This window comes from Cnephaeus nilssonii (assembly GCF_951640355.1).
Source record: "Cnephaeus nilssonii genome assembly, chromosome: 3".
Classification (NCBI taxonomy): domain Eukaryota; kingdom Metazoa; phylum Chordata; class Mammalia; order Chiroptera; family Vespertilionidae; genus Cnephaeus; species Cnephaeus nilssonii.
In genome coordinates, this window is record NC_137074.1 from 31377176 (window position 1) to 31397207 (window position 20032).

The 20032-nt window shown below is 44.3% G+C and overlaps 1 protein-coding gene across 2 annotated transcripts in view; it reads right to left on the minus strand.

Annotated features, from left to right (window-relative positions):
• TNIK (TRAF2 and NCK interacting kinase) overlaps positions 1-20032 on the minus strand; it is a 344761-nt gene that overhangs the window by 82578 nt on the left and 242151 nt on the right. For both annotated transcript variants that reach the window (XM_079766830.1, XM_079766831.1), the window contains exons 10-12: positions 18292-18467; positions 13185-13251; positions 9058-9262 (exon numbers count right to left, since the gene is read on the minus strand). In XM_079766830.1, the coding sequence (XP_079622956.1) occupies positions 9058-9262; positions 13185-13251; positions 18292-18467 (448 nt within the window). The remainder of the gene's footprint in view (positions 1-9057; positions 9263-13184; positions 13252-18291; positions 18468-20032) is intronic.

Genomic DNA, 20032 nt, shown 5'->3' on the forward strand with positions numbered 1-20032 from the left:
AGCGTGGGACAAAGAGCATCCAGTTTGTCAGCCTGGCACCCAGCTGTTTCATAACTTCTGTTCAGTTATTGAAGTAATGCAGCTCAAGTCCAGGTAGGAAGCATTCAGTCTTCGTGCCAATGCTGGCGACATTCAGGAATAAAGGCCCCCTCTGCCTCCCGCTGGAGTCCCCACTTACAGCACACATCGGGATGCCCACAGTTAATGATTAAATGAATTGAATGCCATTTCTCAGCAGTGCCGATGAATGAACACTCCAGGCCTTAAAAGGGGGGAGTTATTCTTGCTCACGGTGCCTCTCTCTTCGGAAGGCCTGAGGATGTGGTCCAGTGGGAATGCCACACTGGTGCAAAGCCACACTCAGGTCCCCGGCTCCTGCTTCTGCCCGCCCACTCAGCCTGCTTAGCTGCATGCAACTCTGAGCCCTTGCCCTGAAAAGAGGTTGACTTAGAGGAGCAACAACGAGGCAGATAATGAGAAACCAAGATTTTTCCCTTCCTGTACAGCTGAGTTCTGGAATTAATTCACGTACTTACTGGGTGTCAGGTATTATTCTAAGTGCTTTGTATGTACTAACTCATTTACTCCTTGAAACTATCTCTATCCCATTTTATAAATGGGCAAACTGAGGCAGAGAGGTCTTGTCTAAGATCACAAAGGTGTGGCGGCGCCGGATTCAAACCCAGGCAGTCTCTTACTGTATACACTCTGGAATACCTTGCTTCTACCTTCTTGGTGAAGGGGTCACTGCTAGTGCTGGGTCCCTGATGCCCAGAACTTACTATTCAGGCATCAAAAGGACCCTATCTTCATATGGGTTTAATTCAGGACTCGATGCAGCCACTTGGCAATAATGGGATGATAATTAGACAGTGTTGGAAACAACAGCAAGAAATACTGATAAGAGAATCCACTGAAGAGTAGAGGTGGCCAGGGGAAGGTCTTCTGAGGCTTGACTGGGAAGAAGAGACCTTCCAAGGTGGCATTTGATTCTCCTAAACGAGGTACATCCAGGAGGATGAAGATGGGCTGCCTCCCGTGCTGGCTAGGCCAAGGTAACAGCAGATGGACATCCCAGCAAGACACAGGAAGAGGGGTGCTCTCAGGGAAGGACCCTCAAAAAGGGATGGAAAAGTCCAGGTTTTATAGTAAACAGGGAAGGTACATTAGAGAACTAAGAAAGGCAGGGAAATAGAAATGCTATCTATTCAGAAAACCCTTAAAACCAACAAATGAAAAGTAACAACTTTGAAATCATGAGTTGCACAATGACAATAAAATATTCACCCAAGGATATCAATCCATGCCTGTGTCAGGCATGGTGCCAAGATTTCTGTATATATGATACCATTTCTCACAACAAAGTAAATAGTATCTTACTTGTATCTATAAGGAAGCTGAGGTTCAGAGAAGGTAAGTACTTTGCCCAAAGATCACATAGCTAGAAGTACACCTTGGTAGCCACACCTTCAAAGCTGGTGTACTTTGCCTCATAATCTGTTATCCTGCCATTTAAAAAACTAATGACACATTTTACTCTTAATGACTTAACTGAATTCCTACTAGTATTATATTACAAATATTCTTCCCAAGGCATAAAAAAATCTTACCTGTTGGTACATTTTATTTTAATAAATTCAAGAGGGTTTTACTGCTGCACATGAAAGAATTCAAATTGTTGGAAGTTATATCCTTGACTTCAGCCAAAGGGACCCAATATCAATAATAATAACTAATAGTGGTTAAGTGTCTTGTAAGTATTGGTCCTATTCTAAGCTTTCTATGAATTAACTAATTTAATCCTCACAATAGCCTTGGGCATAAATGCTATTGTCATTTCTAGTGGTACTGATGAAGAAACCCAGGCACCAGAAAGTTAAAAAACTTCTATCTATTAAGGAAAATAACCATTAGCCAAGATATGACTCTCAAGAGAATTTCCCCAAATGCTCTGCACTCATGAGACTTTTAAGAGCTTCGATATATTGTCCTGTACATACCAACTCTTAAAGAGATATGCAGCTTTCCCCTGCCCCTTAATTCTGCCCCCCTTCTCTCTCCCCTCCCCCCACCCCCCCGCCACCGCTGGCACTTTTTTTGGTATAAGAGCAACTGGGAAAAACTACTTAGGTTTCAAAGAATAAGCTTACAAACACTGGCTTCTCTGGGTTTGGGCTCCAGCTGGCACAGCTCCTGTGAGGTTGGCCTGGTTACCCTGAGTGAAAACAAATGCTAAGCGGGAATGTAAGCAAAAGCTGACCACAAATAGATGAGCATGTAATTATACAAAGTTCTCTAAATAGAAGTCTGAGGTGGGTCTTGCTAGTAATAGTTAAACTGGACTTGTCAGTTAAACTGGACTTGTCAGTGGGATGTTCAGGAAGTGGGATACGGGGAGACTCTGAGGACCCCCAGAGCATGCAGGTAGTACACAGTGGCCCTCAAATTCAAATCAACAACTTTCCACTTAAAAATCAGATCTGACTTCCTGAGCAAGTAAGTATCTTCTTCCAAAACAAAGAGGAAATGAATGTATTTCTAAAGAGTACCACAAACCAATCCCCCCTCCCTTTTTTTTTACATCCTCACCTGAGGATATGTTCTTTCCATAGATTTACCTGCAACTTTTTGGTGTACGGGACGATGCTTCAACCAATTGAGCCACTCGACCAGGGCAAAAACTTTTTTTTTAATATATATTTTTTTGTTTTTGAAACTAAAGGATCCTGCTATCACATTTGACCTTCGGGCAACATTCACAGAGCTGGTCCCTTTAACCCTATGCTCAACATCAAGGTCTCCTGACGTTCCTTCTGTGTCCTTATCAGTCTTTGCTGGCTTCTCCTCTCCTGCTCTGACTTTTCAGAGTTCAGGCCCAGACTTCCTCTCTCCTCAGTGTAGACTTCCATTACCAGAAACCAGCAATTCCCACCTTTTCCATCTTTCACCCCTCTTCTACAGCTGTATCTATAATCCAACTGCATCCTTGGCATCACCATTGGCTGCCTCATAGGCATCTTAAACTCACTATGTTCCAAACTGATCTTATTCTCCTCCTCCCAAACCTGGTCCTCCACCTGGATGGTCCAGTCTGATGTCGGGAACCTTCTGGGACTTCCCACTCTGCTTCACCTCTGACGTCTAATCAACCACCAGGTTCTGCATGCTCTACAGGCAACATCTCTCTCAAATGTGTCCACTTTTCTCAATCCATCTAAAGCACTCCCCTCTCAGGCTTGGACTACCTTGTCTCTCACACTTGTGCTCCTTCCAATCCCTCTCCTTACAACAGCCAAAGTTCCATTTAAAAACTGCAGATCTGCCCTAACTGGTTTGGCTCATTGGGTAGAGCATCAGCCTGTGGACTGAAGGGTCCTGGGATTGATTCTCGTCAAGGGCACATGCCCAGGTTGCACTCGATCCCCAGTAGGGGGCGTGCAGGAGGTTGATGATTCTCATCATTGATGTTTTTATCTCTCTCTCCCCCTTCCTCTCTGAAATAAATAAAAATACATTTTAATAAAACTTTTAAAAAAGTAAATAAAAATAAAACTGCAGATCTGATCACATTCTCTTGATTAACATGTGAATATTTCCCCACTATTCTTAAAGTAAAATTCAAAACTCCTTAGCTTGGCCGAAGAAGCCCTGCTTCCCTGCCTACATCCTCTCCTGCTCTCCTTCAGCTGGGCTCCAACCAACTTGCCTCCCAGCCAGGCTAGGCTCCCGTCCCCATGGTACATGCTCATAGTGCGCATCCTTCTCCACCACATCACTCTGGCAATGATGATGAATGATTACTTGGGTGAATATTTGCCTAATGTCTGTTTCCCTCACAGATCTAGTCTTCACAAGGGCAGACTGTATTCCCAGTGTCCTGCATAGTGAAAGTAGGCATTCACTAAATTTGTTAAATGACTGCCTTCGGAAATAGGGGAAAGCTTTTAATTCTACTGTACACTTCAACAACAACAACAACAACAACAACAACAACAATAGTCGGGCTCAATGTCCTTGAATGCCTCAGTCACCATAAGACGCTAGAGGCTTAGAGGGAACTCATTGCTGAGACTGCCAGTCTGTCATTTCGTACAGTAGGGCTCCACTACTACTAGCCAATAAGATATCGGTGGTATTTCTTTAAAAAACACACACACAAAATTTCAGGTGATAGAACCAAAGCAGGATGCTATCTTTTAGGTAGAAATGGTTGTTTTATCACTGGACGATGTCATATGGTCTTGAAGGGCACTCTGAGACCCAGGTGGCTTAAAAAACTTAACACAATTCTCTGAAGGATAAAAGTTTCTACCATGGAGCAAGTTGACACACTCCTGGGGTCAATTTGATTCATTCCTGTGACTTAAATATACTCTTTCCAAAACTAAGTATAAAAGGTCTTCTGCAAGTTAAAATATATCTATATATCTATATATCTATATATCTATATATCTATATATCTATATCTATATATATATATATATATATATATATATATATATATATATATATCACTAGTATCATCTCAAACCCTTGAGCAGAATCAGGCATCACCATAACCTTCTGCCCAAGGTCAGTGTCTGCAAAGATGACCAGAGTGGGTGTCCCAACACCTCCTGGCTCCTAACTCTGTAGTAGAGGATAAAATAAGTTGTGCTTTGCCTAGGCCAAGCAATGAAAAAGTTTATTGGACTGAGTAAAATAGAAGAAGCCCTCTATATGCGCCGTCTCATTATGGCTGGGCTCATTCCCCTGAGCTGGGGTTTAATCAAGTTCCTAGTTATAAATTGTACTTTGTCGCTGGACACAGCTGAGAGTCTTGCATTCACCATTTAATTGGCTTGAAGCCACATCTTTTCACAAGCTGAAATGACTACCTTCACTGTACAAAGTCCTTCCAAGAATATGCGGTTACTGATTTAGAACCACACCAAATCCACGTGGTGACCCATAAATAGCAGAGGACATGCAGGGCTTCCTTAGAAAGCTCTGGTAGGAGGTGACATCTGAGATCACCGAGGAAGACAATGGCTGTAACCTACACAGCCTCATGTGACTTAAAGGACATCTGAAGGGCCTTTATTTGGAAATAGGAATGTATTTCCCAGCATGCCTACACAAGCCTACCTGACCACAGCAATGCAACATTTGCAAGTCTATCTATGGACTTTAACTGCTTCCATGTGATGTTGTAGTTCAAGTTCCTACTCAGGACACCAGAAACTCAAGTAACCACCCCAGGCCAGGGCAGCAGACGTGGATGGGGATCCAGCAGAAGAAGGACACAGGAGGGGCGTCCCTGGTGGCAGAGACAGTCCTTACTCAGGGGTTCAGAATTTACAGCCGTCTGAGTCTTCATATTTCTTCTTCTTCTCTATTGAACAATAGGGGCAAGATATAGGATCAAAAGATAAAGCAGGTATAATCTCTTGATGTCCTTCAGTCACAAGCACTCCTGCTTCTGGTGAGAAGCCAGGGCTCATGCACACTGGTGCACAGAGCCAAGTGTCCTCACGCATGCAGTCGCCTTCTGTGCAGGTGGGGACTGACAGGGTGTGTTCCCGTGGATACGTGTGCCCCACTGAGTCTGAACGCTGACCTGCATCCAAGGGAGAGGCTCTGGAAATGCCACCAAAGAAGAGTTGTGAGGAAGCCTCGGCAGGGGCTCTGACTGGGAGCAGGAGAGCCAGAAGCCGGCTCAAAGACAAGCACCGCTGGGGGCAGCTTCCCTGCCCTGGCTCAGACATCCTTGAATTATCAGGGTAAAAGGCCACCGAAGGGGAGGCCCGGTGAAGACTAGGGAAAAGCACGCTGACGATGGCTTATCAGCAGCGAGGCAGGACGGGTGCAGCGACAGCACTTGGGCTCCAAAGTCCGAACCCTTGGCTTTGAAATCTGGTTTCTTTTGAAGCCGTGTGACCTTGAACAAGCTATTAATCTCTGTGAGGCTTGGCTGCATTATCTTTAGACTGGGGTTACTCTGAGGATTAAATGGGCCAATTCGCATAAAGTGCTGAACAGAGTACCTGTCGTATGGTAAGTGCTTCATAACTGTTAGGAATGAGGATTCCAGCAACTTAATAAAAAAACATTTAAAGCTCAAATACATCAAACCAGGTAAGAGGGAACAAAATCTAAAACATCAAAACAACAAAATAATACAATGCATCCTCGGAAAGGTGTTGCATTAATTAAGGATCTAGGTCCAAGAGCCAAAGGTCTTTTAGTCCTTACGTTTAAATTAAAATAAAAGAAGGAAATGTGTGTGTGTGTGTGTGTGTGTGTGTGTGTGTGTGTGTGTGTGTGTCTGTCCATGCACATGTTTGCATTCTTCAGCATTTCAAATGGGCTGATGGGGGATTTTCTAGGGTTACACGGTAAGTACTTTTAGCCTCAAATGCAGTGTAACCAATCACTGCACAAGGAGCTCACAGAGGCAAACAGCTAAGGTTTTCATGGTGTGATGCTCCAATGACGAGGCAGCCTCTTGGGAAATGCTCGTGGAAGGAATAAACCACAAGCCAGGGAAAAAAGCAGGAAAGGCAGGATTTGGGGGCAGTGCTTAGCTAGGGTGTGACCAAGAGTCTAGGGAGTAAACCTTTAATCCAAAGAGCAGCGGCCCTTGGTCCTCAGAGACCAGAGAGCCTGGAGGAAACGGTGTGGCCCTCGGCTGGAGGCCAGTAGGAGAGGCCAACACTGGCCTGGGTGGGCTGAAGGAGGTGACACCAGGGCACAGCTACAAGGACGTGTCAGACTTTCACCATGTACCCAGGAGGGTAACCACAGGTGCAGGCAGCTCCCCTGTTGCACCACACACTTCACTTTTGAAAGCTGCCTGACCACACCCACTCTGCCTCCCCGCTGCCTCTGCCTGCTCCTCTGAAGGTCTCTGCCCCTCAGCACTGCAGTGCCTCTTTCTACGACAGAAGATGGTGAGCTTTAAACTTCTCATGTACTGAGTGCTCTTTTCTTTAAAAAATATGTATGTATTGATTTCAGAGAGGAAAGGAGAGGGAGAGAGAGATAGAAACATCAATGATGAGAGAATCATCTATTGGCTGCCTCCTGCAAGCTCCCCACTGGGGATGGAGCCCACAACCCTGGCATGTGCCCGAACCGGGAATGGAACCATGACCTTCTGGTTCACAGGTCGACGCTCAACCACTGAGCCAAATTGGCGGGGCAGTGTGCTGAGCGTTCTTCACACAGACAATATTACAGAATTATATACTTAGATGGGAAAGAGCTTCACTTGCCTACTGCTACCTGCAGAAGCCTACAAGTTCCAATTTTGAGGATCACAGTTCAAGGCTCTGATACTTATGTACATTTACCATTTCAGGGCCCTTGGTGAACAATGGGATCAGGGAGACCTGGTGTGAATCCCGGCTTTGCACTTACCTGCCCTGCCACATGGAACTAATTACTTCCCCTCCCTGAAGCTCAGTTTCCTCTGGCTAAATGGAGATTATATGCACTTTGCATGAGAAATGATGAATAAATGCAAAGAGATAATGGTAGGAGATAAGATCTTGGATATAAGCAAAGTACCCCACCCGGCCCCTGATCCACAGAAGTCATTCAATACTAGTAATTGCAACTGTTGGATAGTATTGCTGCTGGTCTGCATATTAATATTCCAGAGACCTAATGAGGTTTATGGGATTCACTGCAAACTGAAACTGAGGCCCTGGATGAGCCATTTCAAAAGCAATCTGCTCCTGCTGTCTGCAATTCGCCCCCTTTAACTGCAAAGGCCACTGGACAGTGCAAGTGAATGCTGTGAAGAGTTAACGGGGAGCATGACAGTGTTTGGGAAAACTGTAAAATTCCTGCCCCATTATTGCGCAGTTAGTAAACCTTTCATCTGCCACCCGACTTCCTCTGCTCCGCCAGTTTCCTAATTGTCTAGAGTATTTGATGTATCTGGCACAGGAAGGAGGCCTCAGAGCAAGGTTCTGGGAAGGAGGCTTTAATAAGCATCTGGTCTGTAAGACCACAAAGGAAAGAGCCTCGGCCAGGACCAGCCATGCCGGAGGTATGGTTCCCCACAAAAATGAGAGCAATGCCTGCAGGTGAAGGCAAGTCTCGCCCACAAGCTGGAAGACAAGGCCCGGGGGTCACAACGGTGTCTGGAAGGCCTTGCAGATGCTTTCCCCAGTGTGCAGAGGAATAACAAAGGAGTTGTCAATAAAAGCAGGCCCTGCTTCTCCACACTTGACAGTTCACTTACCTGCTTATTCACTGTGGTCTAGTTAACACCTATATTTCTCTTCTTAGTCATTGACTCATTCATTCGTCATTAGTTCATTCATTCCACAAATGTTTATGAGGCATCTGTGTGCTAGGCACTGTTTGGGGCATTGAAGATATATCAGGGATAAAAGGGACACAATCCCCTGTCCTCAGGGGCTTAAATCCCAGGGGAGAGAGACGACAGGTGAAAATACATACGGAGAATGTGTAAAGGTGATAGGAGCTATGTAAAAACATGAAAGCAGGGAAGACAAGGACGTGCCAGAGAGAGGAGTGTGATTTTAAGCAAGGTGGTCAAGGAGGCCTCATGAGAAGGTCATCTTTTATTTTTAAATTTATTTTTATTGATTTCAGAGAGGAAGGAAGAGGGAGAGAGAGAGAGACATCAATGATGAGAGAGAATCATTGATTGGCTGCCTCCTGCATGCCCTCTACTGGGGATTGAACGAACAACTTGGGGACGTGCCCTGACTGGGAATCGAACCAGTGACCTCTTGGTTCATAGGTTGAGCTCAACCACTGAGCAACACCGGCCAGACACGAAGGTGATATTTGAGCTAGGCTTGAGGGGTTGAGGGCATCCCAGCTTTCTGAAGTGACTACATCAAGGTCACACCATGCCAAGCAAGGGGAGCCCTTTACTTGTAAGAGCATTTGGCCTCATCCTCTGTGGCATTTAAGGTGTGTGTGCTCCAAGCAGGCTAGGCCTAACCTCAGGGTGGGATCTGGGCCCACAATGGATACCCAGGGAGTGACCCCAGCCAAGAGAGGTGAAGTGCAAAGGCAGCGGGGCATGCTCACCTCCTCCAGCCGCCGCCGCTGCTCCTTCTGCTCCTCTATGCGCTTCTGGCGCTCGGCCAGCAGCTGCCGCTTGTGCTCCTCGTTCTCCCGCTGCTGCTGCTCCAGCTGCTGCCTCCGCAGGGCCTCGGACCGCTCCTTGTTGGCCAGCTGCAGCCGCAGGAAGTCCCGCCGCAGGGTTGACTCTCCTGGCAGGTTCAGAATGGAGCTGTGGGCAGGACAGAGAAATCAGGATCCCACATGGGGCAAGAGCAACTGCTACCGTGGATCTTGGGGGAGGGGATCAGGGCAAATAAATCGCCCATCTAAAGGAACCACTCGCTCAAGCACAGGCTCTTAGGTCCTCCATTAAGTATATTACTCACCCCCAAAAGAAACAGAGTTAAAGTAAAGAGACTAGTGTCCAGACTCCCTTTCAGTTGACTACTGCATACACATGCTGTCACCCTCCCTAGAGGGATGTCACATTCCAGAGGCCACATCGCTCTCACCCTTGTGACATGGCAAAGATCTCTTTCTAAAGTCTTTAGTGTGGGTGCAAGCCCTGAGCCCCAAGCCAGCTTATTTTCACATTTAAGAAAGGCAAGAACAAAGCCAGAAAATAAAAATTAATCGGGAGCTGAGGGATCCTACTCTCCTTAGAGGAGTACAGTTAACCCTCACTCACATCACCTCCTTGACTTCTGTACCAAACCACAGGAGGCAAAAGTCAGGCTGATCACGTGAAGATGTGATGAGCCAGGGAGGGAAAGTGCGAGGTCAAAGTCAACAGAGCAGGACTTGAACCCAAGTTTGCCAAGTCCCAGGGTTCAGGACTTGTTTTGTGACAAGTGAAGTTAAGTGGTTTGGTTCTGGTCACAGAGGGTGCATGCAACTGGGACTTCAACCAGCTCACTGATCCTAGATTCTCTTTAAGAACTGTGAGCCTCAATTCTACCTCACCTGCGAAATGGCCATTAGGCACGTGCGTGTGCATGTATGTGTTTGTATGTGCATGTGGCAGAGAGAACAAGGAGGGCAGAGGAACACCAAAAACACAGCTGTCCTACTCATCATCCAACTGCATGTGTATAACTCAAAGTCACGGGCACAACAGCCTAACAGACAGGTAGAAAATGGATCCTATTTGTTCATACAAACCTAGCCCTTTTGATCTTTCTGGCAGCTCTCACTTGAAATAACTACATAGCAGGCTTTAGTGTATATAGTAGGAGATAACCAAATTTTTTCTCTAGAGTTATCTTCTTGTGGGAAAGACTGAAAAATAATTAGGCGGACAGACCAATAATTACAAATAGCATAATTTCAGGTATTGATCGGCTCTACAGAAGATAAAGTGTAATAGTTTATAAGTGACAATGGCAAGGGTGCTGGGGTAAAGATTAGGGTTCTGCTTTGAATGGGGTGATCAGGGAAGACCTCTCCGAGAAGGTGACAGTTGAGCTAAGACTCAAATGATAAAGAGTCAGTCATAAGAAGAGGTAGGGAAGAATCCTTCAGGCAGAAGGAAAAGCAAGTACAGCTGAGCCCTGAATAACAAGGGGGTTAGGGGTGCTCACCACTTCCTTGTGCAGTAGAAAATCTGTGTATAACTTTGGACTCCCCCAAAACTTAGTTATTATTCAATATCCATCAGGGATTGGTTCTAGGCCACCCCCACCCCGATCCCCTTGCAGATACCAAAATCCAAGGATGGTCAAGACCCCTGTATAAATGGCATATATCAATGCACATAGTCAGCCTTATGTATCTGAGGGCCTGGGCAGTTCCAAACCATGTTAAGGGTCAGCTGTATAGAGGCCTGTGGTGGGGACAGGTGTGGCCTCTTCCAGTAACTGAGCTCCAGCTGGTCTTTCCTAGAACAGAGGGAATGACAGGGAGCGTGGTAGAGGAGGTCACAGAGACAGGGAAGTGAGGGCAGAGCCACACAAGGAAAGGTTAAGCAGGAGAGTAACATGATCTGATTTGTTTGGCTGCTGAATGGATGACAGTCTGCAGGGGGTAGGAGGACAAGCAAGGCCACCAGCTGGGCTGCTACTGAAGTGGCTCTGGGGTGGAGACTTCGGGGCGGGAGTGGCAGGGATGGAAGTTGGAAGAATCATTTGGGACGGAATTCATGAAATCTGTTGGTGGATCTCATGTGTGGATTGAAGGATGACTTGCAGGTTTGGTCTTGGCATCTGGGCAATGGTGGTGACAACAACTGAGACGGAGAATGCTGGTGGGAGGAGCCGCTTTGGTGGCAGCTGATGAGGTGATCATTCTGTTCTGGAGATTGGATAGCGTGCTATGTGAGATGCTGCCAGAAAATGACATAAAAAGCCTTCATTTGTAACATTCCAGACAGAGACAGTGCTTGGATTCTACTAACAATCCTCCCCTAAAATGCACAGCCTTTGTGTAGAACTCTAAAGCAAACCCCAAATGACAACGCTTATCTACACAGGCCACCTGCTCTGTGCAAAGGCGGGGGGGGGGGGGGGGGGGCGGGGAGGGGGGCTTCTCGACCCTCACGTGCACACAAGGAGGCTGGATCAATGTCAGGTGATCTGAGCGGTATTACTGACTCCATCATTAACTCGGTGTGTGACCAGGTTGCCACCCTTGGACTGTTACCTCATTTCTAAAATGAAATAACTACTGTCTCTTTCTACTTTTCAGGATTTCATGAAGATTATTAATTAGATGTGTCCATAAAACAGGACTTGGAACATAGTCTTCAATGTGATATAATGACATGTTACAATTATAGAAATGTCAAGGCATGGCTAGATTGGCTCACTAAGTGACTGCTAACATGCAGTTTAGCAAGCATTAGTTAAAAAAGGGCTTTTTCAGATCTCTAGAGAGTGATCAGAATGACTGACACGGTTGCCTGGGTGAGCTTTGGAAAACAGTGTACAACTTCTCTGAAAGCAGGGCATTTGGTCCTTGGCTTGACAAGAATGATCATTTGCCATGTCACAACTTGACAGTCATCATCTCAATGCTGCTAAGCCAGGGGTGGCCAGGATGTTAAGTATCAGCTGGAGGGAAAGAATTATCTCTCAGTCTTTGACCTTGAGAAGTCCTGTGGCGTGAAACAGAGAAAAACCGGGTGGCCCAGCAAGCTCAGTCCCGCCTGCCCTGTCCCGGGTATTTTGGCAATAATCCAGCTTGGTAGGTCTGAGTTAGCTCCAAAAAGGAACCCACCAGCTCATCCTAGCAGTGAATGAGCTGGCCCCTTCCTTGGTCAAGAAACTCCGCCTCCACAGTATGGGAACTCCTCCTTTTTCAGGAGCACTGGGTTTCCCTCCTGGGATGGCTAATGAATGAAGACCCATATATCCCAGTGATGTTTCTACTTGTGCATTTCCCCCAGTTAATCTCACTTCACATGAACAGCGTGCCCACCATGATGTGTGTGACTGTGCCCTGGGCTCTCTGAACTGCCGCCAGCTGAATTCTCTCACGAAAGAGAGATCCTGGCAGCGTGAGCACACTGGCATTAATTATTTATAAACACAGACCAGAAGAAAGTTGGAATCAAAGTCAAGTGAAATTCAAAATGTAGAGATGATAATAATTAAGCAGCACTTGATTCTGGGATCTGACACATGACAACAGGAGTGGGCATGAAAGTCTCTATTTAGGGTTCACCTCTAGAGTGTAATTTGATTTTCTGGAAATTGTTTCCTCTTGGATTAGGCTGCGGGTGAAAATACCAAGGCCTGTGACAAGAACAGTGGCTGCCCAAATGGGCTTCTCAGAGGTATGAATTGAATGACTCACGTCCAAAAATACCACTTAGGTCTCCAGAAAGATGTAGTTTTAGGTACTTTTTGTCCTGTATCACCCAGATGATCGCCTGCTGCCCATTCCACACATTACAGATGTGAAGAAACAAGGCCTTAGAATAGAGACCATAAATCTTAGGGAACAAGGTAAAGAATATGCTGATTTCCACATTTTCATGAGTCTGCCTAGGGAAATTTTCCCAAATGAACGAGCATGTTTGTAGGCAATAAATTAAATAAGACCATCATGCTGGGATTCTTAAAAACAAAAAAGAACCTATAAATCAATAGGAAGTGAGTCACAAGCACAATTCAGAATGTGGAAATGAGAAGACGTAGCCTGTGTGCTCCTACCTGGGCTCTCCCGAGTCATTCTCCTCCTCTTCTTCCTCACTTCCGCTGTACTCGTATTCTGTCTCATCTAAAGAGAGACTCATAGAAGGTTAGTGCATAAAAAGGAAACTACAGCCCTGTGAAGCCCAACCCCCTCATTTCATATATAAATAAACTGAGGTCCAAAGAGTTGTCATTAATGCTGAGCTGGGACAGGCTCCAGGCACCCTGACTTGAGCTCTGAAAGTTCCCATTAGCTGCATCCAGGTCCATGGAATTAACCACATCCAAGCCTGTCCCACCTGACTCAAGATCTCTGTTCCCAATGCCCAGTGCTCATACAAAGGTGAAGTCAAGGAATTGAAAAATCACCTTTCCGTTTGTGTTGACTCACAATATAGAACCAGCTAAATGAATCTTTCATTGGCCCAGTTAACTTATTGTGAGTTTTAATAATTTTTCAAGTAGGAATTTTAATATGACTTATATGGGCTCACAAATTGCCTTCTCATATCATGATAAATACCAGAAAGAAACTTTTGGCAGTATGTGCTATTAAAAATACAGTTAAATGTGTTTTGATTGACCCTCTGGGGACATCCATTTAATTCAATAATATGTTAAGCAAGTTAACACGCAATAATGATTAAGACTGAGTCTTTGCTTTGCAGGAGATCAAAATTTAATGGGAAAGATGGATAAATAAGTAATTAGAGTCCCTGTAATTATAAAGAAAGGGAACTAATCTTTGTTGGGTATCTCCCATGCCAGTCATCATACTTGATACTTTACTGATGTTCTATTTATTTCTCATAACAATCCTTTAACATAATACCCACTTTTCAAGTGAAGACATTGAGATTATAGGAGGTTAAGAAATATGACCAATGTCATCTCATTAATAAATCTGGGAATTGGATTTAGAATTCAATACAAACTTTTTCCAATTTTAAAACTAGTATTCTTTCCAACATATTATATGCTAAATAGAAGTACACAAAAATAGCAATACGGTCATGATGGGGAAGGGGGACGTGAAAGCTTTTTTTTTTGTTTTTTGTGTTCGTTAATATATTTTATTGATTTTTTTACAGAGAGGAAGGGAGAGGGATAGAGAGTTAGAAACATTGATGAGAGAGAATCATCAATTAGCTGCCTCCTGCACACCCCCTACTGGGGATGTGCCCACAACCAAGATACATGCCCTTGACCGGAATCGAACCTGGGACCCTTCAATCCACAGGCCGACGCTCTATCCACTGAGCCAAACCAGTTAGGGCAGGACATGAAATCTTTGAGGAGGAAATGAGGTGGGCCTTGGAAGGTCAGTGGCCCTTTTCCAGGCAGGTGGTAGCTGAAAAGTGGTGAAAAAGGGCATTCTAAGCAAGATAACCAACTGACAGTGGCTGACAGTATTACAGTGCATGGCATATTCAGGAAACAATGACATGAGTGGCGAGATGTCTGAGTGTGAGAAAAGCAGATAGAGTGAGAAAGGCCAGCAGGTCTGATATATATAAGGCTTGCTGTTCCTTATATAAACCATGCTGAGAACTCTTCTGTGTGTAGCTTTTGATTTTAAACAAGGAAGGGTAGTGTCACATTACTGTTATCCTTTCATAGCTGTGGGTTAGTAATTACCACTTGGAAAATATTTGTGTACCCCTAAAGGAGCTAAAAAAGCAATTTGGTTATGTTACCACCAGTGGCATGCTGAGGACTATAGCATCCTATATAATAAAAGGGTAATATGCAAATTGACCCTAACAGCAGAACAACCAGTTGCTATGATGTGCACTGACCACCAGGGGGCAGACGCTCAATGCAGGAGCTGCCCCCTGGTGGTCAGTGCACTTCCACAGGGGGAGCGCCACTCAGCCAGTAGCCTGCTCATGGCTGGCCAGCGCAGTGGCGGTGGTGGGCCTAAGCCCGTGGTCGGCAAACTGCAGCTTGCGAGCCACATGCGGCTCTTTGGCCCCTTGAATGTGGCTCTTCCACAAAATACCATGGCCTGGGTGAGTCTATTTTGAAGAAGTGGCATTAGAAGAAGTTTAAGTTTAAAAAATTTGGGCTCTCAAAAGAAATTTCAATCGTTGTACTGTTGATATTTGGCTCTGTTGACTAATGACTTTGCTGACCACTGGCCTAAGCTGTAAGTTGGACATTCCTTGAGGGCACCCGGGCTGCCAGAGGGCTCAGGCCGGGCTGAGGGGAACCCCTCTCCCCCGCACAATGCATGAATTTTTGTGCACTGGGCCTCTAGTTTCATCATAAACTTGAACACACCTTTGCTTTCCATACTATTTAGCCATTAAAGGGATAATTAAATGAAGCTGAAAGTGTGATGACTTCAAGCATATTTTCTAAAATCACAAGTTAGCTTCATGTATTTAGGCTACTTACATAGAGAACCTTCATAAAGTGTTTCAATATTCCACATTAAAAGTTTAATATTCCCAACTTTCAATAAACAGAGATCAAAGTAAAATACAAAAAATTTATCTATTAAAGGTAATTATAGCAAGGAAAAAAGCACCCAATTAATCCAATTATTTGTACTCTCTAGGGTAAAACCTTCATTTATTAGGCTTCTTAACTGTAATACTTCTCCAGAATCTGGTTTGATTGCTTTTATAACACTGGCTTAAATTTGCATGTGTCAACATATTTTAAAGAAAAAATAATATCAGGCAAAAATATCATAAAGCAATGAACATTAAAATTGTTTGATTCACCCGGCTGGAGAGGCTCAGTTAGTTGAGCATCATTCTGTGCACCAAAAGGTTGCCAGTTCAATTCTCAGTCAGGGCACATGCCTGGGTTGTGAGTTTGATCGCTGGTTGGGGCACGTACAGAAGGCAACCTATTGATGTTTCTCTCTCACATAGATCTCTCTCTCTCTCTCTCTCTCTCTCTTTTTCTCTTTCTCTCTAATAATAAATAAAATAAAATAAAATTGTTAGATTCTATGGTGGTTACCAAAGGGGAAGGGGCGTCAGGGAAGGTAGAAGAGGGTGAAGGGGTCAAATATATGATAATAGAAGGAGACTTGAGTATACCTACTACCAGAACTCCTCTCTTCTACTTTGCAAAGAAGGAACACATTAAAAATAGTCTGTTTTCATGGGATAGAGTTCTGACTCACATTCCAGTTTATATCAACAAAATGTGAAGACGACCCAAGGCACATACTTTATTCATCCTTACGGGTCAGAGGCAGAGAGTTCTCAGAAAGTAATCCTGGATGGTACTGAAAAATTATAGGTCAATGAAGAGTCATCTAAATAGGAATAGCCAATATTTATCAAGTATGTCTATGTGCCAGGCATTGTATGAAGCGATTTACATGTACTATCACATTTAATCTTTGCAACAATGCCAGGCAACACTAATTATTATAATAAACCCAGTTCTATTTTAAAGATTAGAAAACTGGGGGAAGTTCACATAACTCTCAAAGAGTAGACTAGAATCTGAACTTAAAATCTGAGTCTGAAAACAAAATTCTGAGCACTTAACCTACTTTATATACCCACAGTAAAAGAAATTTCCTTTTTTAGAGAAGGTGGCCTTGAATGGTTGCATGTCTGACATACCACCCTAAAATATTTCCTTTAAAATTTTGACTTCACAGAGTGGCCCAAGACCACTATTAATAAATAAACAGTTGAAAAAAAAAAATCAGTCCTTTTTGACTATCACGTACCTATTTCTTTTCATGCCTAGTTCCTCCAGCTTGGGCTGCCCCGCCCCCAGCTCCTTGGTTCTGATTGACATCTTGTCCTTTTCCATCACAAACAACGGGAGGGGGACCTTCCTTTTGGCTGAGCCTCCTAACCTCCTGCTCCTGAACCTAACCTGATCACACATTTTCCTGAGTCTCCAGACTGGCAACAAAGGAGGATCTCTTCTCTTGAACCTTCACGAGGATTTCTCCTCCTCTCCAAGTCTTCTGCTGATCTGATCTCTCTGCCTAATCTTGACTTCTACACTGCTCAGTACCCTACCCCCTAGATCCCTGCTCATACCTTGCCACATTAGATATTAACTTCAGAGGCAAAGAAGAAGGAAAACCAAATAAAAAGAGAGCAACCCTGTCCTATGCTGCCCATCACCTTCCACTACTCCTTCTGGATTGTGAAGAACAAAGGAGAGAGGTGGAGAGGATTGAGGCAAGGAAAAGCATATCACCAAGTTCCTCCCATCCCCATCCCGGGCCTTCCTCTCTGTTCTCCACTCCCTGCACACTCAGTGTTCACCTTGCCAGGTCTATACGGCCTCCTTACTGCGACTTCACTGCCAGCCTCCCCCTCCTTTTCCCTCTCAGGGAGAACTCACCTGTCTATCCTCTGCACCTCTCCCTTTCATTCTCTACCTCAACCTTCCCTACCTCCCAACCCAAGAAGTCATAAAACCTTCCCCAGACCACATGCATGTTTACATTGGTCAGGATGCTAATTAAGGAATTTTTGAGTCTCTATTCAAACAGTCCTAGGACCTCAAGTTTGGACTGATGTCCTTTCCAATAATGTAGTGAAAAAACAGTGTGGTATAACAGCCAGAGCCATGAGAGATAAGTTTTTGAATCTATAAATAAAGAAGTGCATTAAATGATCTTCCAGCTTCAAAAGAAAAAAAGCCTGGCAATCTCGTTTATATCACTGAGACGATAAGAACATTTATTCTGACTTCCAAATAACTAAATTAGAAATGAGCCTCAGTGCACAAATTCTTTAAATGGTTGAAGACTGCCAGTACCGAAAAATGTCAACTAGATTTTTTAGGTTGTCTGTCTTCTGTAGATCTTTAGTCTTCAAAACATGAATATTCATTTGAATTAAGAAAACCACTTGTCATATTAAACCACTTCATAGTATCACTCAACATGACTCTTTGTTCAGTGCCTGGAAAAGGTGATATTTCTCTCAGTTCTATTCTCTCATGAAAGATTCCATTCAGCAGTCTCACTCCATTGATGCCCACAGGCTGTGATCTCAGAGGCAGCCCCTCACACGAAAGAATAATGCAGGCCCATTAGAAATCCCCACAGTCACCTCCAAATACATCAAGAGCTCAGGACTCACTCCATCTTTTGTTTCCCTTGCTGAAATACAAATGTGCTTCTAACCTTTCTCGCCTCGCTTCTTCTTTGTTCTATCGATATGGTCCTTGAGTTGAATGCGGACCTGTCGTTCATTAGGTTGGTCTCGTATAAATGGATGCTTCATCAGTTGCTCTGTTGCTGGTCGCTGGCTGTGATTCTTCACCAAGCAGCTCTCAATAAATGACTGAAATTTTTTTGACCTGCCAGACAAAAGAGATGAACCACAGGTTAAAAGACAATCCAAAGAAAGGCAGACATATTTTTTGAAATGCTAGAATAAAAAATTAGAAAAAGGAAAATAGGTCCAATCAGCCAATGTAGAGAACGACCCATCACCAAGTGGGTCTAGCCCTTTATTAGGTACAATGGGGTATAAAGGCATCATCACCATCAACACACAATTCATGCCATCTATGGCAGTGATTATATGTGAAAGTAATTTTTTGTTGTTGTTGCACAATTCATACATAATGTCTCACAGGAAACCAAAAGGAATCAGAGAAAGAAAGAGCCCATTGGGAATCATCCTGGAAGTTCTATGGGAATGAGAGAACCACAGTTGGGTCTTAAAGAATTAGGAAGAAATCACTCTGGGGAAAGGACAGTTCAGGGAGGTATAAAATCAGTGAAAAACTCCAGTTTGGAGTGAGCACACTGTATTTCAGGGGACACTGAGGTGAGATATCTAAATGAGACAGAAAATGCAATGTGAAAAAAGTAAAACCAAGGTTGGATAGAGGAGTCCATTTTGTAAAAATGAACAAGATTCTTCTATGGGACAGTGAACTTGACCTGGCAAATTTTTTAACTGGTAATTTCAGAGTCACTTTTGAACTCTGCTTTCCAATGAACTAAATCAGGATGTATGCATATGCTTGTTATCAACCCACGGACTTAGAAATTTAACTTTAAGGGACTAAGTTCATACCCAGAAGCAAATTATCTCCCTCTAGGAAGGCAATATTTCCTCAAAGATAAACCCTTTGCCACAGACACACAGAGGCAGGGGAGCGCTGGTGAGAGATACCACACCAATGATTAGGGCAGCAGGCAAAATTAATGGACTTTAGCTATGATTCACGAGTGGAGCATGCATGTTCCTGCTGAAAGTTCCAAGAATTTCCAGCATGATAAATAATTAAGCTCATGACTCTATAGCATGCCTGTCCAAGGTGTTCCATTGCTAATATGGCACTTTACACTCAGAGACCTCAGCAGAACCCTGGTCACCCTATTCACAGTCCCCACCCTGCTCAGAGCTGGAGGGAATCCATTTTGTGCTCTCTGTCGCCCTCTTGTGAAGCACTGTAGCCTTACAGGAGCGCATTCCAGGAGGGAGCCTTTCCTAAGTTTCCCAGCAGGCCCTGTGTGTGTGTGTGTGTGTGTGTGTGTGTGTGGTGTATTTACTTAAGGCCTTGACGCCACACAGAATATAATGGTGAGCGTGCTCCTCAAGATTCAAATGTGAGAGGACATTCGCATATGCACCACTTCAGTTCTGCCCAGGTCAAAGCAGTTTCTCACCTTTTCCCATGTTTTTAAAGTACTGAATTTTTGACACTTTTCCTTTCTAAATTTCTAAACTATGCCCAAGCATTTAAAACATTTTACAAAAGTAAAGGTAACCTGCTATGCTTGGGGTCCATTCGGGATGAATCAGGATTGGACTATAAATCATGTAAGAGGATGGACAGTCTATGCACCCTGTATGTCCTCCAGCCCATACCTGCTTCCTCCACACTGGAAATCCTGTGCTTGGATGTGC